The 24157-nt window shown below is 38.1% G+C and overlaps 1 protein-coding gene across 1 annotated transcript in view; it reads left to right on the top strand.

The window, feature by feature from the left end:
- The window catches only part of ITGA8 (integrin subunit alpha 8), a 181535-nt gene that overhangs the window by 120625 nt on the left and 36753 nt on the right, over positions 1–24157 (top strand). Inside the window, exons 23-25 of the mRNA XM_059404254.1 lie at positions 4474–4554; positions 14234–14339; positions 16237–16395. Coding sequence (XP_059260237.1) covers positions 4474–4554; positions 14234–14339; positions 16237–16395 — 346 coding nt within the window. The remainder of the gene's footprint in view (positions 1–4473; positions 4555–14233; positions 14340–16236; positions 16396–24157) is intronic.

A 24157-nucleotide genomic window follows, 5' to 3' on the forward strand; every position in this document is an offset into this window, starting at 1 on the left:
CAACCCATAGCCAGGAATGGGATCAATTTAATGACTCTAGGCCAGTATTAAAAGAAAAGGAGATTGAATGAAATATAATATATCAAAGTCCTGTTCATGAAATAATCCAATTAGATAAATGGAAATATGTATAGTAAGACACCCTGTGAAATGTATATATTTCTTTCATGGTTTGCAATTTTAAGTGTTTGAACAACATTGATATAAACAGCATATGCTCAGCATGGTGAACCCTTATTCTAACTAGAACACAACTCTGAAGTCAGCCTCTACAATTTGGTTCTCAAATACTAGTGTGAAGTGTGGCTCAATCTCACCTCCTGCCCTCTAAGAAGTGATTGGAGAGTGTTGACTTTGTGTAAAGGATTACTTTTTAATAGCTACTTTGATTGAAGGTTTAGAGTTTTTAAAAAGTATATAAACTCTCTAAGAATATAGCAGATTCTTCAAATCTACAACCTAGGTGGTACAGTTAGTTAAGTAACTGACTCGGTTTTGGCTCAGTTCATGATCTCAGGGTCCTGAGATAGCTCTGCATTGGGCTCCATGCTGAGCATGGAGTCATCTTGTGATTCTCTCTCCTTCTCCCTTTGCCCCTCCCATTCATGCTCTCTCTCTCAAATAAATAAATCTTCTTAAAATTTTTTTAAAAATCTACAACCAATACTACAAACCAAATCCCCTAAATTTTATGATAGATTTCTAAGAAGGAAGGTTTTCTAACTTACCTTTGGTCTTTTCTGACCTTAACTGGGTATTTTTTTAAATTAACTTAATATTGTCTGCTTGAGATTTTTAAAAATTCTACCCATATTAGTGATATATGATAGTGATTAGTAATACAGAAGAATTAATTCTGTAATAGCATTTTACAAAAGTTTATTAAATCACTTCTGTATATCACTATAAGTGTATATTTTCCAAAAGTTTCAGGTAGTCCTAAATATTTTCATTTGGAAAATATCTGTACATTTCAGAAAAAAAAAGAAAAAAAAGTAACGGCACTTCATAGTGAGGACCACCATCACTACAGGCAGGAGCCTGAAGTTTCTTTTCCTCGCCATCACTGTCTGTTACATTGGTCCTGCAATGGCATGAAGATAATCTATCATGAAATATAAGGCCCTTATTTAGGAAGAAAATGTGGTGCAAAGATGCAAAACAAATTCCTTGACACATCCTTCTTACTTTTGATTACACTTACAGGTAGTAGAATGAACACAACTAGTAATTCACTCAAGGAGCAAAGGACACCAAATGATGTTCTAAATGTCTTCCCCAAATTCATCCTGGAGATCATCATTCAAATAGTGAATTCAGCAATGAAGTGCTAAATTTTATGGAAAATAGAAATGGCCACATTTTAACATCCCCCTGCATCTAAAAGAATGGGACATGATTATATTCCATCCTTACATGCTATAGAAACTCATGACTATTTTAACATTATCGTGAAAAAAAAAATGCAGAAATGAAGAACCAGAGAGGCGATAGGCATATATAAAGTATCAAATTCCCAAAACAGACATTTCAGAGGTAAAAATATTTGAGGATACCTAACACAGAGGTGAGCGTTTATCTACATGCTTTGTTGGCCGACTCCAAAGACATAAATAAGGATTTAATGGATAATTTGCTTTCAATTTAAATGTGTTAAAACCAAAAATAAATTAAACCAAATGCTCTGAAGTCTAAGTTCTCAAGTTTTTTTTATCACATTGACCACTGTTACCCATATTTAATACGCTTTTCCACAAACAGAACCCAAAAGAGAAACAGGGCTTTATATATTAATAAACGTAAAATAGTTTGTTACCAAATGTTTGCATTAAATGGTCTCTTCATGCTGTGACTGTGTGTGACATGTAAACACTCCCCTCCCTGAGTGCAGCGGGTCTCAGATCGCAATTCCCACATACAAATAGGTCTTTGTGATGTCATTGACATTGCTTCCTTGGCAGTGGTGAAATGAACATCGTATTGTATTTGCTGACATTCCAAAGGCCACAGAAAGCACAGAAGGAATGTTAGAAAATAGGAAACAGTAAGGAAAAAGAAAATAGCATCAGAACAATAAGTAAAAAACATGTTTATCCCTGGTACATGACATAGGGTGTAGCCGTGGAGAGGAAATCCATCATTCCTGCTTAGAGCTAGCACCGACAGCATAAATAGCTCAGCATCGAGGGTGGTGATGGATTGCTTGTTTGAACGCAGCAGTGGTATTAGCAAGGGAGGTTTCCTTCCAGGAAGAGGTCAAGGAAGCATCTAAGTTGTTTATCAAGCCCAGTGCCTTTCTTACCAGGAGATGTTGCTGATTCCCCCGGTTGACTGCAGCACCAAGTGTCACGACAAGGCTGTGTGACAGGATGATTATGATTAGCCAACCAGATCTAGTCTCCATGTCTGCCGTTGCTCTCATTAACCTCTGCCAGCTTCGGATGAGACTTCTGTCTGGAGACAATTTCAGTGCCTCACACCTATTTACATTTTCAGGGTGTTGTGTGTAGAGACAGTTGTGTCCTTTCAACCACATGGAAACAAAATGCAATGGCATTATGGGACAGCTTAAATGAAACTTTTTTCCCTTGATTTTTATATCTGCTGCTGCAAAGCAGTGAGAACTAGAAAACTGAACCAAGTCTGGATAACGTGTGGAACGATGAGACTTAAATTTCTAAACTAGAGTTTCCCGCCATGCATTTGGAACTAACTACACAATGTGCGAGAAGGAGAATTACTTAATGACTTCTTGCTGTTAGCAAGACAGTAAAATAAATAAATAAATAAAAATTTAAAAACCTCTTTAGTTGACTGATTTTCCCCAGATAGGATAATAATAAAGTGGCCTGGAAACTGGGGTTCAAACTTTGGTGAAAAAGTCTCCCTAGGCTCATCACAAGGTTAGCCGTGATGCCCCATGACAGGAAATGAGCCTGACATTGGCCTGTTTATATCTTTTATGTGTGTTTGTGGTTTAAGTGCCCTTATCAGTATATACAATCTGACAAGACTTTTCAAAAGCATTGTGGGAACGATCCTGTCTCCTCCTCTGAAAGCCGACTCTTATCATCTCCCCTCCTGCCCCCACATTTGGAAAGCTTCAAAAGCTAGTCAGAACATACCCCATTACCACCACTGAAACGTGAAAGCTTATCCATTGAAACTGCGTGAAAAGTCAATGATGAAAAGAGGAGGCTTTCTCTTCTTAATGAGATCTGGAAATAAACATGACCCGTCCATAGTGGTGTGGCCACAGCTGTTTGCTGAAGGCTGCACTATCTTTGGGATATGAGGGTGACTCTAGGGAAAGCACATGGGGTTCTAAAGGCAAATGGCATCTGCATTCAAAGCTATTGGTCCAGCCTCTTGTGAGACCAAGTTTCATTTTCTTGACAACACTGGATGCTTAACAAGCATTTTTTAAAGATTAAATTTCATATGTAGGTGTACCTGGGTGGTTTGGTCGGTTAAGCTTCTGACTCTTGGTTCCGGCTCAGGTTGTGACCTCAGGGTCATGAGATGGAGCCCTGCCTCACACTCTGCACTCAGCATGGAATCAACTTGAGTTTCTCTCTCCCTCTCCCTTTGCCCCTCAACCCTCCCATGCTCTCTTTCTGTAAAATAAATAAATCTTTAAAAAAAAATTAAGTTTCATAGTAATTATATTTGTTTGAGAGAAAAAAAAACAAGACTTAAAATTAATTTTGTCACTGTTCAAAGAAACATTATTAAAGGCGCACCTTTTATTTTGAGATTCTTGATGCACTAGACAATATCTCTGTCATCTCCTAATTGTCTTGGCATGAGCTGCCAAAATTCCTGGGGTCTTACTTCTTCCTGCCATTGGCTATGCTTCTAATTCCCTCCCGCCCCCCACCTTAGCCAGTGAACGTGCAGTGAATGTACACTTATTTTAATATTACTTCAGAAATAAACCATAAGGAAGATAAATTTGCTGCCAAAACAATCTATGGTATGGTGCATTCCAGAATCAAACACAAACGCTTTTTGCATTCTGTGCTGCTCTTGGATTATTCGTGCTAGTTCTCTTCTTTATTAGCTTGGAGAATCAGGAGTTGACTGTGCCTTCCTTTCCCATTTAATGGGCGATGAACGTGATGCACACATAAGTTAAGGAATGTGTGCAAGGTAGAAACTGGAAAATGAGCTCAGCTCACTGCTTTTTGGTTTAGCCACTGCAACAAAAAACGTTAGCTTTTCTAGATGTCTGTTGTGTTTTCAGATAAGATGTCTCCTTGTGGAAAGTTATTACATTACTCTTACTCATAGAGAATCTTAGCATTTCCATTTTCAAGTGGTTATGATTTTATAGAATGGATACGCCATTGTTTTCTGAATGATTGTATTAGTAATGTTTGTTCTTTTGGTCTACAGAATGTTTTTTTATGATCGCATATTAAAATATGTTTGAAAAAAATCTATTTAAATCATATTGTCGCTGTGTTTTAGTTCCAATAAGGACAACCCGGACAGCAATTTTGTGAGCCTGCAAATCAACATCACTGCTGTAGCTCAAGTAGAAATAAGAGGGTAAGTAAGAATCAAGATATTGTAGTAAGTATACTGTAACAGGTTTAATTATGAAAAAACACTAGTAAAAACTATATGGAATTTTCCTAATGCATTAGCAATCACAATTCACTTTGGTTAAAATTTCACTCTTTTCTACCTATCATTAGACTTTCATTGAAAACTATAGTAAACCCTATCTGGTAATTAACTCAAAGGATATCAAAACGAGAGATCACTTTATTCCCCAAACTGACAGTTCAATAATCAGACTAGGAAGTCAGATAAATTTGACAAACTTGTGATTGCATGAAAGTCTCACTTATCCAGTAATTATTTCGGCATAATGAAAATTCAGCCTCACCATACCACATCTTGAGTTGAACAAATGCCTAATTCTTAGAATGTGAAGGTTGATGGGATCTACATTTTATGTATTTTTCTTTCTGTCCTATTCTTTGAAGAAGGTACCAATATGCAGTCAGTTGAGAGACAGGAGGACAATGGTCAAGGAAAAGGCTTAGAATGACTACCATCTTGGGAAATCCATGCCTGGAGGAAGAAAAAAAAATTAGAAATATACAGTATATAGTTATCTTAGGCAAGTATGGACTCCATTGATTTTATTGTAATTCTTATTTCTTCAGGACAAGGACTTGGCTAAAAACAGCAATTGGTATTCTGGGCTGAATTGTCATTGGGCTTCAGCAACCCTAGTTCCCTTTCTTCCCACTCTTCTATAATGGCAACTAGAACCACCGTAGTCAGAGCCACCATCTCCATGTATTCTCTCACTGCTGCCCCCTGCTGCTCTCAATGGGGGAAGCCCTTCCTGAAGTCCTGGGACCAGTGAGGCTCCACCTAGTGGATTAGAGAAGAATAATAATACCTAGCTCGTATTTATCCTTCTATGTGCTACCCCAGCCCATTAGCACATCTTAATATGTACCAGTATCCTCACTGCACAGGTGAGGAAATTTTGACACAACGGGCTGAAGGCTACAAGCTAGGAAGTGGGGAGCTAGAATGCAAGTCAGGCAGCTTGTCTCCAGGTGCATCTTTATAAATTATTATGCTATGTAGCTTATAAGAGAATTCTTTGAACCTTATTTACACAAAATCTTGTTTTGTTTATGCTTCTGTGAATTTTTTTTCACTCAAATAAACATTTTTGGCATTCACCCACTTTAGGGCATTTGCCTATAGTCTATTCATTCTAATTGCAGAAATTTCATATGGTAAAGCTACACCATACTTATCCATTCTACTGGAATTGTCTTTTTCCTTTTTTACAAAATTCCTTGTACATATCTTCTGGTACACATGTGGAAGAATTTCAGAAGGGTACCTGCTTAGAGGCAGAATTTCAGGTTCAGACAGTGTAAACTTTTTAACTTTATTAAATAGTGCCAAACTATATTACAAAGTAATTATACCTACTTCTTGTTCCACAAGACACAGAGGAAAGTTTTCACTGTTACACATTATTAACCAACTCACAAAATGGTTAAATTTTTCATTTTGAGCCAATCTGATGGATGAGAAATATTATCTGGGACGCCTGGGTGGCTTAGTTGGTTGGGCCGCTGCCTTCAGCTTGGGTCATGAACCCTGGTCCTGGGATTGAGTCCCGCTTCGGGCTCGTTGCTCGGCAGGGAGCCTGCTTCTCTCACTGCCTCTGCCTGCCTCTCTGCCTACTTGTGTGTACTCTCCTCTCTCTGGCAAATAAGTAAAATCTTTTTAAAAAAAGAGAAATTCTATCCAACTGAAGGTTCAATTTGCTGTTCCCTGATTTCTAAACAAGACTGAGTAAGTTTTTCATGTGTTTTTTGTCTCTCTCCCAAATTGGGTAATTTCTACTAATTTCTTAGGACATATTTCTATGAAGAGACTTAATTTTTTCATATTAATTCATAGGAAGGAACTCTTCCCTATTTTAGAGTTGAGACACTAATCCTTTAACAAGTACACATGTTTCAAGTACCTTTTCATGGTCTGTGGGGTTTGGTCTGTGTGTGTGTCTTAAGTCAGTTTTATTGAAGAATAAATTATACATAGTAAAATTCTTTCTTTAGACTTTCGATTTGAAGGACTAAGACACCACAATGATGTTCAATGTAAATCAGTTCTGTCACCCCACATAGCTTCTCATGCACATTTGTAGGTAACCCAGTCTCCTTCCCCAGGCTCTGTCAACTTTGATCTATCTTCTGTCACTATATTCTCAGAAAAATCATATAAATACACCCATACAGAATGTAGGCTTTTGAGTCTGGCTTCTTTCACTTGCATTTGAATACATTTGAAAAAACACCCATGTTCTTCCGTGTATCAGTGGTCTGTTTCTTTTTATTGCTGAGCAGTATTCCACTCTACGGAAGGCTCCCAAATCATTCATCCATTCACAGGTTGGTGAACCCTTGGGCTGTTTCCAGTTTGGGGCTCTTAATAATAAGCCTGCTATCAGCATTCACATAAGGTCTTTGTTGGGATATTTATTTTCACAAATGGAGTTGAGTTGTGTGGCTAGGGTATGTTTAACTTTATAAGAAATCGCCAAACACTGTTTCAAAGTGGCTGTGCCATTTCCATTTTGCATTCTCACCAGCAGAGTGTAAGTTCAGATGTGCCGTGCACTTGCCCACCTGGGCTTCAGGTTGGTTTTTGTTAGTTTTTAGCCATTTAATTAACATTTTCTTTTTTTTTAGATTTATTTATTTGAGAGAGAGAAAGAGACAGCCACTAAGGGAGAGGGAAGAGCAGATTCCCTGCTAACCAGGGGGCCCGCCAATGAGGCTCCAACCCAGAACCCTAGGATCATGAGTTAAGCCGAAGGCAGATGCTTTATGATAGAGCCTTCCAGGAGCCCCTGGCTTATTATTTTCTAAATAGTGATGTTCAAAAAGCAAAGGTTTTTAATTTGTATGAAATCCAACTTTAAGTATTTTATAGTTTGTCCTCTCTCTCTTCCTAAAGTAAATAAATAATTTTTTAAAAAATAAACAAACAAATAAATAAATATTTTATAGTTTGTACTCTTTTTGCCCCTTGTAGGAAAAGGTCTTCACTTTGCCTAGAGTCACAAGATTTTTTTCCTACAAGTTTTGCAGTTTTACATTTTGGTCTGTGATTATGTTAATATCTGTATCTGGTGTGAGGTAATAATACCCAAGGTTCACTGTTGCATAAGAATATCCAGTTGCTGCTATGCTATTGGCTGAAAGATCATCCTTTCTCCACTGACTTACTTGACACCTCTAGCCATCTGTGAGGCTCTGCTTCAAGACCTTCCATTCTGTTCCATTGATCTGCATGTACAGTAAGTCTTGAAAGGCAAGCAGTATGCTGAGATCTTGGTAAACTTGCTTACAAATTCTAGTAGCTTTATTGTTTTTTGATTTCCTAAATTTTCTATAGCATTGCCATGGCATCTATGAATAAAAAGTTTGATTTTTTTCCCCGACTAATCCAATCTGTACATGCAAAAGTTTAGCCAAATACAGAGTTAGAGGGAATAGTACCCACAAGAGATTACCCTTACTTCTGATACCAATTGCAGATTTGTGTGCTTCCCAAAACTGCCCCCAGCTTTGATAATTCATGTAGAAGGACTGACAGAGCTCCCTGAAATCTATTATACCCATCAGTATAATAAAAATTAAAATTATCCAAGGGAAGAATTGCATAGTCAGAGCCTGAGGCAGAACCAAGCACAAGACTTCTGTTCTTATCCACCATGGAGCCGGGTCATGTTTCTTTCCTTTTATGGATGTGTAACAGGATGCATGGAGTATCCCCAGCTGAGGGAACTCCCCAAGGCTCAGTGTTCACAGTTTTTATTAAGGATCCTCTACATAGACATGATCAATTGAATAACTGACTTAATTGATCTGTCTCCAGGTTGTCTAATATGATGTGATGAGGCTCCCACCCTGACTCACACTGTTGGTCTTTCTGATGTGGGCAACCCCCACAATAACTTGTATGGTTAGAATATTCAGTGTGACCCCAAGCCCCCAGAAAAACAAAGATACATCTTTCAGGCATAAAATTTCTAGATCTTAGACTTCACCTCCTAGAATCTGAGGGCAAAGGCTACACACACCACTTTTGGGGAAAAGTTGAGTTGTTTACTACATGGTTAAGCTTTTTCTTTCTTTTTTCTTTATTTTCTTTTTCGTGTGTGTGTGTGTGTGTTGTGGGGGTTTTTTGTTTGTTTGTTTGTTTTTAGATTTATTTATTTATTTGTTTGACAGACAGAGATCACAAGTAGGCAGAGAGGCAGGCAGAGAGAGACAAGGAAGCAGGCTCCCAACTGAGCAGAGAGCCCAATGAGGGGCTTGATCCCAGGACTGTGGGAGCTGAAGGCAGAAGCTTTAACCTACTAAGCCCCCCCAGGCGCCCCTCTTTTCTTTTTCTTCTCTTACTGCACAGATGGGGACTGTCAGGGCAAGAGGGAGTAGACTTGATGCAAGAAGACATTTTTGCCTTGCATTTATTTATTTTTTTAAATTGTTTTTATTAACATATATTGGTTACTTGCCCCAGGGGTCCAGGTCTGTGAATCATCAGGCTTACACATTTCCCAGCACTCACCATACATAGCACATGCCCTTCCCAATGTTTTGTCTTGTATTTAGATCCTATCTTGGTCTTATGGAGGAAACATTCTGTTTGTCTTTCAAAGAATTTATCTGCTTCATCCCAGTTGTTAAATGTATGGCATAAAGATGATCATGATAGTCTCTCATTTTCCTTTTAATGTATGTGGGACCTCATCATTCCCTGCACTGCAATTTGTATCTTTTACTCCCTTCTATGTTTCCCTTGATTACTCTGGCTAGAGTTCAGTGAACTTTTCACAGAACCAGTTTTTTTATTTCATTGACTTTTCTTTTTTTCTCTTTCTCTATCTTTTTAAGATTTACTTATTTATTTATTTGGGGGAGAGAGAGAGACAAAAAAAAAAAGAGCACAGGGTGGGGGTAGGGGCAGAGGGAGAGAGAGAATTTCCAGCAGATTCCCTACTGAGCACGGTGCCATCCTGGGGCTTGATCTCATTACCTGAGTTGAAATCAAGAGCCACCCTCAGGGTACCTGGGTGGCTCAGTCAGATAGGTGACTGTCTTCAGCTCAGGTCATGATCCCAGGGTCCTGGGATCAAGTCTGGCATCAGGCTCCCTGCTCAGCGAAGAGCCTGCTTCTCCCTCTCCCTCTGCCTGCTGTTCTGCCTACCTGTGCTCTTTCTCTTAAATAAATAAATAACTTTCTTTAAAAAAAAAAAAAAAGAAGAAGAAGAGTCAAACACTCACTGACTGACCCACTCAGGTGCCTCTTTTTTCTCTCTTTTTATTTGCTTTGTTTTCTGTTCCATTAGCTCCTTCTTTATGTTATTATTATCTCCTTCCTTCTGTTCACTTTGTGTTGGATTTTCCCTGTTTCTCCTTCCTCTAGGTAGAAGTAGATCATTGATTGGAGACCTCTCTTCTTTTCTTACATAAGCATTTAGTGCTATAAATTTCCCTCTAATTGATTGAGCACATACCAAAATGTTGATATGCTGGGTTTCAGTCACAATGTTTTCTAATTTCCTTTGTGATTTCTTCTTTAACTCATGACTCATGAGAAGTGACCTGTTTGATTTGTAGATCTTTGCAGCTAATCCAGATGTTTCATTTTTGTGCATTTCTTTTTTAATTCCCTCCTCTTTCACATTGAGAAAAACACTAAAGGAAATCTGAGAAGAAATAAGCATTTTTTTTGCTATCTTATTTTTATATCTTTTAACATTTACAACTAGTGTATATGAATTTTTGTCTCCTTCTTTAAGCTTTGTTAACCTTTGTTTTGCTAACCAAAAATAAACTGAAACTGTCTTTTAATCCCAAAGCAAATTTTAAATTGGGAACTGTTTTTATTCCATAAGACATAACTCAGTCCAAGGCAGCAGAGAGTGTAATGTAGCTGTATTTATTCTTATATATCCATTTTATAAGATAAATATTTATAAATATATTTCTGCCATCATTTATGTCATCAGTATTTCTCTGTTAAAAAGGAAGGAAGTTATCTATTCATTTTACCAATAATCAAAACAGGTAATTAAAATTGGGTTTCTTGTATAGGTGTAATTTTTTAAATTGCTGGATTAATGTCTGACATTTAACCACAGTTTATTCTCTAACACAGGGTTAGAGTTCTTTTTAGCCATTTTGCAACGTAAAACTCTTTATTCCAGATACTCAGCAAAAATATTGGTTTCAATGTTTAGTTCTTCAAGGAACAAACAGCTACTGTGTTGAAAATCTTCCATGTTCAGTCTTCAGAAAAATCTCACTTTATTTGCCAGTTGTGTTTATTCCAATGTATTTTATCATGCACTGTCTCTAGCAGCTCTTTTTCAGTTCAGTGTTGTTTTTATCATTTTAAAAATAAACTCAAATACATTTATTTCTTCAATGGGAAAGAAAATACTGAGAATTAGTCCACTTCTCTCAAAGCCAGATGGTGTCAACACTGTCTTTCAGTAGATTCACATGTCATTTGTTGGTACAAAGGATTAATTTAGCATTAAGTCTGCAAGAGAATTTGGCCACAAGAGGCAGCACCACATGCATTGAGCTCACAAAGGGTAATAAACCTGTGTCCTTTGTCATATAATCAGGATTGAGTGGGTTTGATCATGGGACACTACAATCATAAACAATGGTGGTCTGTATAGACACTGGCTAGAATGGGTAGAGTCAACATTGTTGCACACAATAAATAGTAGTCTGCTATTTGGGGCTTACAATGTTTGAAAACATGATTATGAATGAATAATTCAGACTGTACTAACACAGCATCAGATGTGAACTTCCGATAGCACACAGACTTAACTTATCAAAAACCTAATTCCTTGCTTCCCTAATCCTTTCCTAACGTCTGGTGTCACCACTCGTACCCCAATCTTCTTATCCCTGGGGGGGTCTCAGGTGGAATAATGTTCTATCCTCCATCTTAGCATGTGAGCACTATTCAGTAAGAGCTGTGAGGGCTGTTTATCCTTGGCTAATAGTTGATTATATTCTTCCTTCCTTCCTTCTTAAAAAAAAAAATGGTAATTTTGAAAAGAGTGGACAGTGTTTCATTTATTCATTTGGAATCTTCAGAGAGCCATTTTTTGTCATGATTTCCCCAGATCTGAAAAAGTCTTAGACAGTAGATAACTGAATTTGGGGAGCCATAGCTTTTGAATGGTTTTGCCATGATTTGTCATGGCCTATCATAGATTATCTTTTCCGTACAGATTTCTATTAGATTTTGTTACAGAAATGGGGCAGGAAGTTTCTTTAAGTTGGCTTTACTAAAATCACTGCGGCTTCATGGCCCCTGTGGTGCATTATACCATTGGCTTCTGAACAATGCAGATGTTAGGGTGCCAACCCCCTGCACATGTAACTTTGACTCCCTGAAAACTTAACTACTAGTAGCTTACTATTGACAGTAAGCCTTCCAGATAACATAAGCAGTTCACTAACACATATTTTGTATATGTGTTATATACTGTATTCTTATAATAAAGTAAACTAAAGAAAATGTTATGAAGAAAATCATAAGGAAGAGAAAAAATCATTTACCATACTGTATCTTATATGAAAACTCACATAGAAATTTAAAAATCCACATAAATGAACCAGCATGGTCCAAACCCATGTTTTTCAAGAGTCATCTGTACATTGGAAATAGAAAAGTCCTGAGTACACCTGAGTAAGCTGAAGTCTTCACCTGCAACTAACCCCTACTTTTCTGAACATCAGTTTTCCTTTCATGTATAAAATGAGGGATTGTGAACACACTGTCTCCATAGTCCTGTCAAGTTCTAAATATTTATAATTCTGTGGTACTTGAACATTTATGACCAGTCCCCCAGGACAGATGACTATAAGAACAAAACTTTCCAGAGAAAATGTGCTCAGCTTCTGCTCTGTATGTGTTCTTTATGCAAATAAGTAAATAAATAAGGATTTTCCTTAGAGCCTCACAGTGGATATGGAGCCTGGAGTCAACTTTCTGTTGCCAAGCTAAGAGCAAAGTAAAGTTCTGGGTGGTTAGGTCATGAAGACTCCACGGAGACGGAAGCCCAAACTCTCTGAGCTTTGCTCAAATAAAAGTGTAACCATCTGTATTCTGTACTCTTCTCCTCACCAAGTCCCCAGTGTTTAATCTGAACATGATTTAATCAAATCAAGTGGGAAAGGGCAGCATGACATAACAACAAACCGACGAAGGGTAGGGATTGTTGAAGTACCAGCTCAGCAAGCCTGTGCCCTGCACTTGTAATTTAATAGTTGCCCATTAGAGATGAAAGCGAAGGGTTTTATAATTTAGTAGCATTTCTGTGGGTTGTCAGTTTAAAAATTATACTTCTTCCACCCAGCCCTAGAAGACAATGCAGCCAAAGTGACTTTAGCAAAGAGCATTTGAGATGTCTTCCAATCAGTTGTAGTATACAACCCAGAGTTTATCGTAATTCTCCAGATGAGGAAATAAGGACACGCAGAAATTATTTACTTGCCCTTGGGTCAGTCGTTAGTCCAATAAATTTTGCTTTCTGCTTTAGAAAGAGATTACTGGAGAGGGGGTGTGGAATAAAGATAGCATTTGAAGTTGCTAGGGGCTGCATTAATTACTGATGCCCTTAAAAGGGCACTTAAAACTTCCAATTGCCAAAAGAGGGATTTTCTGTTGAAGTTACTTTTAGCTGGAGGTCTAGGAAATCTTTCAAAGATCCTTCACCTAAAAATTGCTAGAAAAGCATTGTTCTTTTGAGAAGTATTATTTTTAAGATAATATAAAATTAACAATTTAGTTTGGAACCAGCTTTTAATGTAGAATAATGCCTTGTACTGCATTGCATTCAGCCAGTGCTCATGTTCTAGGTGTAAACTGCAGGCAAAGATATCTCTGTGTCAAGTTAATATCCTACTTACATGATTACATCATTTGTCTCTCCATCTCTCACCCTAGAGTTATCTAGAGGACAACTCTAGAACTTGATCAAGCTTTATTTTGGCTCTAGACCTGGCTTTGGGGGAGGTATGGCTGCATTAATGAAAAGCCAAAGAAATCTAAGAAGTAGGAATATACAAGTGGCTTTTCTATTTTCAAGTATCTAATTCAAAACTACATTTCTTCACAAGTCAGCATTTAACCCAACACAGAATTCTAGATTTTTATCCACCAAAAAAGTCCCATTTCTTGATATGGCTTGAAGTAGGGATTATATACCCTATGTGTACACACACACACACACACACACACTTACACAGGACCTATAGATAGATGTATGCATTTATATGTCCATATGTTAAATTATCTATCTCAACTCAGGGATGCTCTCTGTCCCAAGAGAGCTCCCTAGTGCTCAAGAGAGGAGAAAGGACAAAAGAGTCTATCTCTGAGCTAGAGACCAGGAATTAAAAGCATCCCTGTAGATTTTTCAGATCCTTTACTATTCCTTTAGTTATTTTGCTGAACATCACTTTCAATACCTTTTTCCATATAGGCAATATCTGCTCAAGTATATTGCATATATATATATATATATATATATATATATATATATATATAAAACTCATTGCGGTTAGTGTACTGTACACTACGCAGCATTTTTCACCTGTGTCATCACCAGCAATTAACAAAACATTCCATGTTTCAGAGTATCCCACCCTCCGCAGATTGTTCTGCCCATTCATAACTGGGAACCAGAAGAGGAGCCCCGCAAAGAGGAAGGAGTTGGACCACTGGTGGAACATATTTATGAGGTAGGTTTTACCTATCTTAAAGTTGTGTTAGGAATTTAGTCTTACGCTCTTTACCAATTAACTTTTCATAGCACTTTAAGACACCGACCTGAGATCTGAGCTTTATATACCTTGGATTTGTGCAGTGCGGGGAGGGGGTACAGTATGAGTCACTTGCTTTTTAGTGAGAGCCATTATAGAACGAGAATATTTTATCTTGTTACTGTTCTCTTTCAGATGTTCCTTACATCTCCTTTTTTTAACGTTTGGACAGCCTAAGCATAAAAATGACTAGCTCTCTGGACGTTATTTTGCTTCTTCCTACATTTTTAAATATCCTTAAAATCTACCCACCTCTTTAAACTGAAGGTCACCAACCGGAAGGTACCAGAGAGAGAAAATTTTATGAATTATTTGCTATTGTATCAAACACACACATATCACACACACATGAATAACTTATTATGAGATTTGAAATAATCAGTTGATTAGTAAAATATTTTCCAGAAGCAAACCAGCAGCTTATGAAAAAGCCATCTTCTGTTTGAGATCCCTTCTTATTTACTGCTCTCTATCCCCTTCCTGCATAACTCATTCCACTGACCTAGTAATCCTGACTGTGACTTTCATCTTAAGCTACAAGGGACGTGAATAGCATTCTCTACAGTTAACAATGAAGTCATTTTAAAACTGATGAGCTGTGTACATATGTGAGAAAGAAGTGTCAACTCCTGCACAGTGTCAACATGTAAACCTCTGTCATCTGCCCAACCTGTGGTTCAGAACCAGAAGCCCCATCCATACCTGGATCAAAGCTTTGCACTAAGCTCTCTTGATAGCAAAAGGATAGCATAGTCCCCAAGGCTACTAGGATTAAGAACCTTGCTAGAAAAAAAATGCTGTCAAATAATTCATTAGGCCTTGCGTGCACCGGTTTCTGCTTAGGAATGGTGAAACTTTAATGTTTGCAAACATATTCAATCATTCTCAGAGAAGCCCTGCTTCTAATCTTAGCATAAATGAATCATAAAATTTTAGGGTAGTAATCAGTGGTGACTAAAGCAATCATCATGTGTTTCCTACATGTTATTGACCTGCCCCAAAATATACTGTTATCAGTGCATGCCGTGTTGCTTTGATAAAGTGAATTAAATGAGCCACCTAATAGGCAAAACCAAATTATAAGTTGTTCTACTGGTCATTATAATTTTCAGAATTGTGGGGGGAAAAAAAGTTCCCTGTTAACTTTGGAGTGAATTTTCAAAACCACAATAAATTTAAATACATTTCGTGACTTTCCCAAGCTGTTTTTTTATCCTGTGAGTTCAGGCTTCATGAGTTTAAAACACTCATCTCTTTATGAGAGGTGGCCTCTCTCTCTTTGAGAGTCACTGATTAAAACAGAAGGAGCTCAGCTTTGAAATGTGCACTTGAAGTGAACTGTGGTGAGCCTGGACCATCTCTGGCATTTGATGGATAACCATTTTTCCAGAGGGTGAAAGAGAGTGCATTGCATATGGTTGCAATTGACAAGTCAGTAGTCAGGAAAAAGGCAGATTTCAGTGCAAAGAAAGAATAAGTAGGTTTTGAAAGCATAGCATTAAAATTGCATTTCTAGCCCTGCGATTAAATGAATATAAATTTTAGGTAAACATCACAATGATCAGACATGGTGAATGTGGTCTTTGCTAAGGAAATCTGCCCTCAGAGCTTCACAGAAGGAAGTTTTTTCTCTGAGCATCAGCGCCTCTTGCTTTCAGAGCTCCTCTTGCTTATATAGATGGTATTTTCCTATTGCCACCATTATAGCCCAGATGTGTTAAAACCCAAAATACTTTTTAGAATGGGTAGGAAGTACATGGAGCTTGATTTCCTCTTCCTGACTTGCGCTGTACCATTACGCATTCCTTTCTTGTAGCTGCACAATATTGGACCAAGTACCATCAGTGACACCCTTCTGGAGGTGGGTTGGCCATTCTCTGCCCGGGACGAATTTCTCCTCTACATTTTTCATATCCAAACTCTGGGACCTCTGCAGTGTCAAACAAATCCTGACATCAACCCACAGGATATAAAGGTAGGATCCTAGTCTAACTGTTTTTTTCTAACTAGCCTACTTTTTTATGGTAAGGGGGAAAAAAAAAACCCATGGCTTATATTTTTTAAAGCAAAGTAATTATAAGAATGAGTTATTTTGGTGATTATCTATATGGCCTTTTCTTTTAGTTTTACAGTTAAAATGCCAGGCCTTGGGGCACCTGGGTGGTTCAGTCAGCTAAGTGTCTGCCTTCAGCTCAGGTCCATTCTGGGATGGAGCCCTGTGTCAGGCTCCCTGCTCAGGGCCACAGGGAGTCTGCTTCTCCCTCTGCCCAACCCCCTGCTCATGTGCTATCTCTTAAATAAATAAATAAAATCTTAAAAAAAAATGCCAGACCTAACTTAAAGTGTCACTCCTAGAAAACTTAAATTTCTCTTGGTTTTATTGTTCATGGTAACCTGTCATTTATTTAACCTATTTTAATAGATACCTTTTGCATATGGTTTGACTAGCAGCACAACCAAACCAAAGTCATTAATAGACATGTCATGTTTTGGAGAATTTGTACAAAATGCTATTTTTAGAGTCTTTTTGGTACATTGCCAAAAGATATAAGGATCTTTGTCAAGTAGGCTTTTCCAGATGCTGCCAATAGCAAGTGGTGAAATGCGATAATTTGCCAAAGGCCATCTCAGTGCCCCAAGAACCCCCAGACTGGAACTTTCTGGACCCCATTCTTTAGTGCAGCTTATAGAGAAGCTGAGAGCAGTGCTTCTCAGATTCTTAAGCTTATACAGTCACCTGGGGGTCTAGTAAGAGGCAGGGTCTGGAGTCCTAAAACTCTGCCATTCTACAGTCCTCACCTGACATCCACGCTGCTTTGCTGGTCACAGACTAGCCAGGAGCTCAAGTGTCCAAGCAGCTGATCTCATTCAGATTAAGATCCAAATCTGGCTTTAAGTTTCTTCTGGGAAGAAAAGAACATAATTAGCATAAACCCTTGAAAACATTACACCTGAATGAGGGAAAATAACCTGTTTAACCAGATGTTATCCTCAAAAGAGAACTTTAAGAATCAAGAACTTCAAGAATCATTGTCAGTAGCTCAGGGAGAACAGAGTCTCTATTAAAAATGGAGCAAAGGGCAGACTTCATGAAACACTAACTCAACCATTCAGAATGCAAGTCTGCCTCTACTCTACCCAGTGGCACTGTTATGAAAGGCTTTCTTCTTCAACCCAGTAAGCTTCTATTCCAAGAGAGGAAGACAAAGGGATTCAGTATGAAAAGATTTATAGGACAGGGCTTCTTCTTTATGGAGAAATTATAAATAAGTCACTATTCCACAAACTTATTTAAAAGACTTCCTCCTTGGAAATTTTTTTGTCCATTTCCTCTCTCGGCTCTTCACTGAGATGATTTTAATATCTTTCAAGGACAGTAGCTTATTATAAAATAACATCTTCTGGGGTTCCTGGGTGGCTTAGGCAGGTAGACATCTGACTTTGGCTCAGGGTCTTGATCCCAGGGTCTTGGCATGGAGCCCCAGGTCCGGCTCCACCCGACTCAGAAGGGAGACTGCTTCTCTTTCTCTCCCTCTGCCCCTCCCCCTACTCAAGTTCCTTCTGTCTCTCTTTCAAATAAATAAATAAATTCTTTAAAAAATAAAATAACATCTTCAAATGGAATGTATAACATTGAAGAAATTAAACCTTTTACATGTCCCATATGGATTCTCTACTTCAGTGGTAGATCCTTGAAGCACAGAAACCTGGGGAAGGTCTCTAAACTCCGGAGTGTAATGTTTGCTTTATATCTGACATTATTTATATATGTTCATATATATTATGTAACTTATGTGATATGGGCCATGTTGGTTGTAAATTCTTTTTCTGTGTTGCAGTTTAATAATTTACACTGACTGGAATGATACTAACAGATAACTTGCCTTAAATGTTGACAGATTCATGCAAATGGGGTGGTGACAGCACCCAGATACTCTTTGAAGTATAAACTTTGATTAAAAATCTAAGGCTAATAATTGTTTTTAAGATTTTATTTGAGAGAGAGAAAGAGAGCATGAGCAGGAGGGAGGAGCAGAGGGAGTGAGAGAGGCAGACTCCCTGCTGAGCAGGAAGCCTGACGCAGGACTCCATCCCAGGACCCTGAGCTGAAGGCAGATGCTTAACTGACTGAGCCACCCAGGCGCCCCTAAGGCTAGTAATTTTTAAAATGCAACTTAATTATGCTTCTTCTATAAAACTGTCAGTTTGTGGAAATTGATTATAAGATGATTTGATTACAATATGAAGGAATAGCTCCCAAAATGACAAATGGTAAGAATGCTTGAAATTCAGAATAATGAAAAACTTGAAATGTTTTTACTTTCAGGTCCTCTGAGTACTTTCACTTGTATTTAGTGTGTATAACCCAGAGATTCTAAAAAAGCTTTTTTATCAATAAATAGATTTTTTAATTAATTATCAGTATATTTTATATAATCAGCTACCAACAAATTGAGAGTACTTGAACATTATTTTCTTCTTCTTTTTTTTTTTTTAATTTTTTATTTTTGATAAACATATATTTTTATCCCCAGGGGTACAGGTCTGTGAATCACCAGGTTTACACACTTCACAGCACTCACCAAATCACATACCCTCCCCAATGTCCATAATCCCACCCCCTTCTCCCAAACCCCCTCCCCCCGGCAACCCTCAGTTTGTTTTGTGAGATTAAGAGTCACTTATGGTTTGTCTCCCTCCCAATCCCATCTTGTTTCATTTATTCTTCTTCTACCCACTTAAGCCTCCATGTTGTATTACCACTTCCACATATCAGGGAGATCATATGATAGTTGTCTTTCTCTGCTTGACTTATTTCGCTAAGCATGATACGCTCTAGTTCCATCCACGTTGTTGCAAATGGCAAGATTTCATTTCTTTTGATGGCTGCATAGTATTCCATTGTGTATATATACCACATCTTCTTGATCCATTCATCTGTTGATGGACATCTAGGTTCTTTCCATAGTTTGGCTATTGTGGACATTGCTGCTATAAACATTCGGGTGCACATGCCCCTTTGGATCACTACGTTTGTATCCTTAGGGTAAATACCCAATAGTGCAATTGCTGGGTCATAGGGCAGTTCTATTTTCAACATTTTGAGGAACCTCCATGCTGTTTTCCAGAGTGGCTGCACCAGCTTGCATTCCCACCAACAGTGTAGGAGGGTTCCCCTTTCTCCGCATCCTCGCCAGCATCTGTCATTTCCTGACTTGTTGATTTTAGCCATTCTGACTGGTGTGAGGTGATATCTCATTGTGGTTTTGATTTGTATTTCCCTGATGCCGAGTGATATGGAGCACTTTTTCATGTGTCTGTTCGCCATCTGGATGTCTTCTTTGCAGAAATGTCTGTTCATGTCCTCTGCCCATTTCTTGATTGGATTATTTGTTCTTTGGGTGTTGAGTTTGCTAAGTTCTTTATAGATTCTGGACACTAGTCCTTTATCTGATATGTCGTTTGCAAATATCTTCTCCCATTCTGTCAGTTGTCTTTTGATTTTGTTAACTGTTTCCTTTGCTGTGCAAAAGCTTTTGATCTTGATGAAATCCCAGTAGTTCATTTTTTCCCTTGCTTCCCTTGCCTTTTGCGTTGTTCCTAGGAAGATGTTGCTGCGGCAGAGGTCGAAGAGGTTGCTGCCCGTGTTCTGCTCAAGGATTTTGATGGATTCCTTTCGTACATTGAGGTCCTTCATCCATTTTGAGTCTATTTTTGTGTGTGGTGTAAGGGAATGGTCCAATTTCATTTTTCTGCATGTGGCTGTCCAATTTTCCCAGCACCATTTATTGAAAAGGCTGTCTTTTTTCCATTGGGACATTCTTTCCTGCTTTGTCGAAGATTAGTTGACCATAGATTTGAGGGTCTATTTCTGGGCTCTCTATTCTGTTCCATTGATCTATGTGTCTGTTTTTGTGCCAGTACCATGCTGTCTTGATGATGACAGCTTTGTAATAGAGCCTGAAGTCCGGAATTGTGATGCCACCAACGTTGGCTTTCTTTTTCAACATCCCTTTGGCTATTCGAGGTCTTTTCTGGTTCCATATAAATTTTAGCATTATTTGTTCCATTTCTTTGAAAAAGATGGATGGTACTTTGATAGGAATTGCATTAAATGTGTAGATTGCTTTAGGTAGCATAGACATTTTCACAATATTTATTCTTCCAATCCAGGAGCATGGAACATTTTTCCATTTCTTTGTGTCTTCCTCAATTTCTTTCATGAGTACTTTATAGTTTTCTGAGTATAGATTCTGTGCCTCTTTGGTTAGGTTTATTCCTAGGTATCTTATGGTTTTGGATGCAATTGTAAATGGGATTGACTCCTTAATATCTCTTTCTTCTGTCTTGCTGTTGGTGTAGAGAAATGCAACTGATTTCTGTGCATTGATTTTATATCCTGACACTTTACTAAATTCCTGTATAAGTTCTAGCAGTTTTGGAGTGGAGTCTTTTGGGTTTTCCACATATAGTATCATATCATCTGCGAAGAGTGATAATTTGACTTCTTCTTTGCCGATTTGGATGCCTTTAATTTCCTTTTGTTGTCTGATTGCTGAGGCTAGGACCTCTAGTACGATGTTGAATAGCAGTGGTGATAATGGACATCCCTGCCGTGTTCCTGACCTTAGCAGAAAAGCTTTCAGTTTTTCTCCATTGAGAATGATATTTGCGGTGGGTTTTTCATAGATGGCTTTGATGATATTGAGGTATGTGCCCTCTATCCCTACACTTTGAAGAATTTTGATCAGGAAGGGATGTTGTACTTTGTCAAATGCTTTTTCAGCATCTATTGAGAGTATCATATGGTTCTTGTTCTTTCTTTTATTGATGTGTTGTATCACATTGACTGATTTGCGGATGTTGAACCAACCTTGCAGCCCTGGAATAAATCCCACTTGGTCGTGGTGAATAACCCTTTTAATGTACTGTTGAGTCCTATTGGCTAGTATTTTGTTGAGTATTTTCGCATCTGTGTTCATCAAGGATATCGGTCTATAGCTCTCTTTTTTGGTGGGATCCTTGTCTGGTTTTGGGATCAAGGTGATGCTGGCCTCATAAAATGAGTTTGGAAGTTTTCCTTCCATTTCTATTTTTTGGAACAGTTTCAGGAGAATAGGAATTAGTTCTTCTTTAAATGTTTGGTAGAATTCCCCCAGGAAGCCGTCTGGCCCTGGGCTTTTGTTTGTTTGGAGATTTTTAATGACTGTTTCAATCTCCTTACTGGTTATGGGTCTGTTCAGGCTTTCTATTTCTTCCTGGTTCAGTTGTGGTAGTTTATATGTTTCTAGGAATGCATCCATTTCTTCCAGATTGTCAAATTTATTGCCGTAGAGTTGCTCATAGTATGTTCTTATAATAGTTTGTATTTCTTTGGTGTTAGTTGTGATCTCTCCTCTTTCATTCATGATTTTATTTATTTGGGTCCTTTCTCTTTTCTTTTTGATAAGTCGGGCCAGGGGTTTATCAATTTTATTAATTCTTTCAAAGAACCAGCTCCTAGTTTCGTTGATTTGTTCTATTGTTTTTTTGGTTTCTATTTCATTGATTTCTGCTCTGATCTTTATGATTTCTCTTCTCCTGCTGGGCTTAGGGTTTCTTTCTTGTTCTTTCTCCAGCTCCTTTAGGTGTAGGGTTAGGTTGTGTACCTGAGACCTTTCTTGTTTCTTGAGAAAGGCTTGTACCGCTATATATTTTCCTCTCAGGACTGCCTTTGTTGTGTCCCACAGATTTTGAACCATTGTATTTTCATTATCATTTGTTTCCATGATTTTTTTCAATTCTTCTTTAATTTCCCGGTTGACCCATTCATTCTTTAGAAGGATACTGTTTAGTCTCCATGTATTTGGGTTCTTTCCAAACTTCCTTTTGTGGTTGAGTTCTAGCTTTAGAGCATTGTGGTCTGAAAATATGCAGGGAATGATCCCAATCTTTTGATACCGGTTGAGTCCTGATTTAGGACCGAGGATGTGATCTATTCTGGAGAATGTTCCATGTGCACTAGAGAAGAATGTGTATTCTGTTGCTTTGGGATGAAATGTTCTGAATATATCTGTGATGTCCATCTGGTCCAGTGTGTCGTTTAAGGCCTTTATTTCCTTGCTGATCTTTTGCTTGTATGACCTGTCCATTTCAGTGAGGGGAGTGTTAAAGTCCCCTACTATTATTGTATTATTGTTGATGTGTTTCTTTGATTTTGTTATTAATTGGTTTATATAGTTGGCTGCTCCCACATTGGGGGCATAGATATTTAAAATTGTTAAATCTTCTTGTTGGACAGACCCTTTGAGTATGATATAGTGTCCTTCCTCATCTCTTATTATAGTCTTTGGCTTAAAATCTAATTGATCTGATATAAGGATTGCCACTCCTGCTTTCTTCTGATGTCCATTAGCATGGTAAATTCTTTTCCACCCCCTCACTTTAAATCTGGAGGTGTCTTCGGGCTTAAAATGTGTTTCTTGGAGGCAACATATAGATGGGTTTTGTTTTTTTATCCATTCTGATACCCTGCGTCTTTTGACAGGGGCATTTAGCCCATTCACATTCAGGGTAACTATTGAGAGATATGAATTTAGTGCCATTGTATTGCCTGTAAGGTGACTGTTACTGTATATGGTCTCTGTTCCTTACTGATCTACCACTTGTAGGCTCTCTCTTTGCTTAGAGGACCCCTTTCAAGATTTCCTGTAGAGCTGGTTTGGTATTTGCAAATTCTTTCAGTTGTTGTTTGTCCTGGAAGCTTTTAATCTCTCCTTCTATTTTCAATGATAGCCTAGCTGGATATAGTATTCTTGGCTGCATGTTTTTCTCGTTTAGTGCTCTGAAAATATCATGCCAGCTCTTTCTGGCCTGCCAGGTCTCTGTGGATAAGTCAGCTGCCAATCTAATATTTTTACCATTGTATGTTACAGACTTCTTTTCCCGGGCTGCTTTCAGGATTTTCTCTTTGTCATTGAGACTTGTAAATTTTACTATTAGGTGACGGGGTGTGGGCCTATTCTTATTGATTTTGAGGGGCATTCTCTGAACCTCCTGAATTTTGATGCTCGTTCCCTTTGCCATATTGGGGAAATTTTCCCCAATAATTCTCTCCAGGATACCTTCTGCTCCCCTCTCACTTTCTTCTTCTTCTGGAATCCCAATTATTCTAATGTTGTTTCGTCTTATGGTGTCACTTATCTCTCGAATTCTCCCCTCGTGGTCCAGTAGCTGTTTGTCCCTCTTTTGCTCAGCTTCTTTATTCTCTGTCATTTGGTCTTCTATATCACTAATTCTTTCTTCTGCCTCATTTATCCTAGCAGTTAGAGCCTCCATTTTTGATTGCACCTCATTAATAGCTTTTTTGATTTCACCTTGGTTAGATTTTAGTTCTTTTATTTCTCCAGAAAGGGCTTTTATATCTCTCGAGAGGGTTTCTCTAATATCTTCCATGCCTTTTTCGAGCCCGGCTAGAACCTTGAGAATTGTCATTCTGAACTCTAGATCTGACATATTACCGATGTCTGTATTGATTAGGTCCCTAGCCTTCGGTACTGCCTCTTGTTCTTTTTTTTGTGTTGAATTTTTCCGTCTTGTCATTTTGTCCAGATAAGACTAAATGAAGGGGCAAGTAAAATACTAAAAGGGTGGCAACAACCCCAGGAAAATATGCTTTAACCAAATTAGAAGAGATCCAAAATCGTGAGTGGGGAGAAAGGGGATAAAAAGAGGTTCAAAAAGGAAGAAAGAAAAAA

The sequence above is a fragment of the Mustela nigripes genome, chromosome 6 (assembly GCF_022355385.1).
Source record: "Mustela nigripes isolate SB6536 chromosome 6, MUSNIG.SB6536, whole genome shotgun sequence".
Lineage (NCBI taxonomy): Eukaryota > Metazoa > Chordata > Mammalia > Carnivora > Mustelidae > Mustela > Mustela nigripes.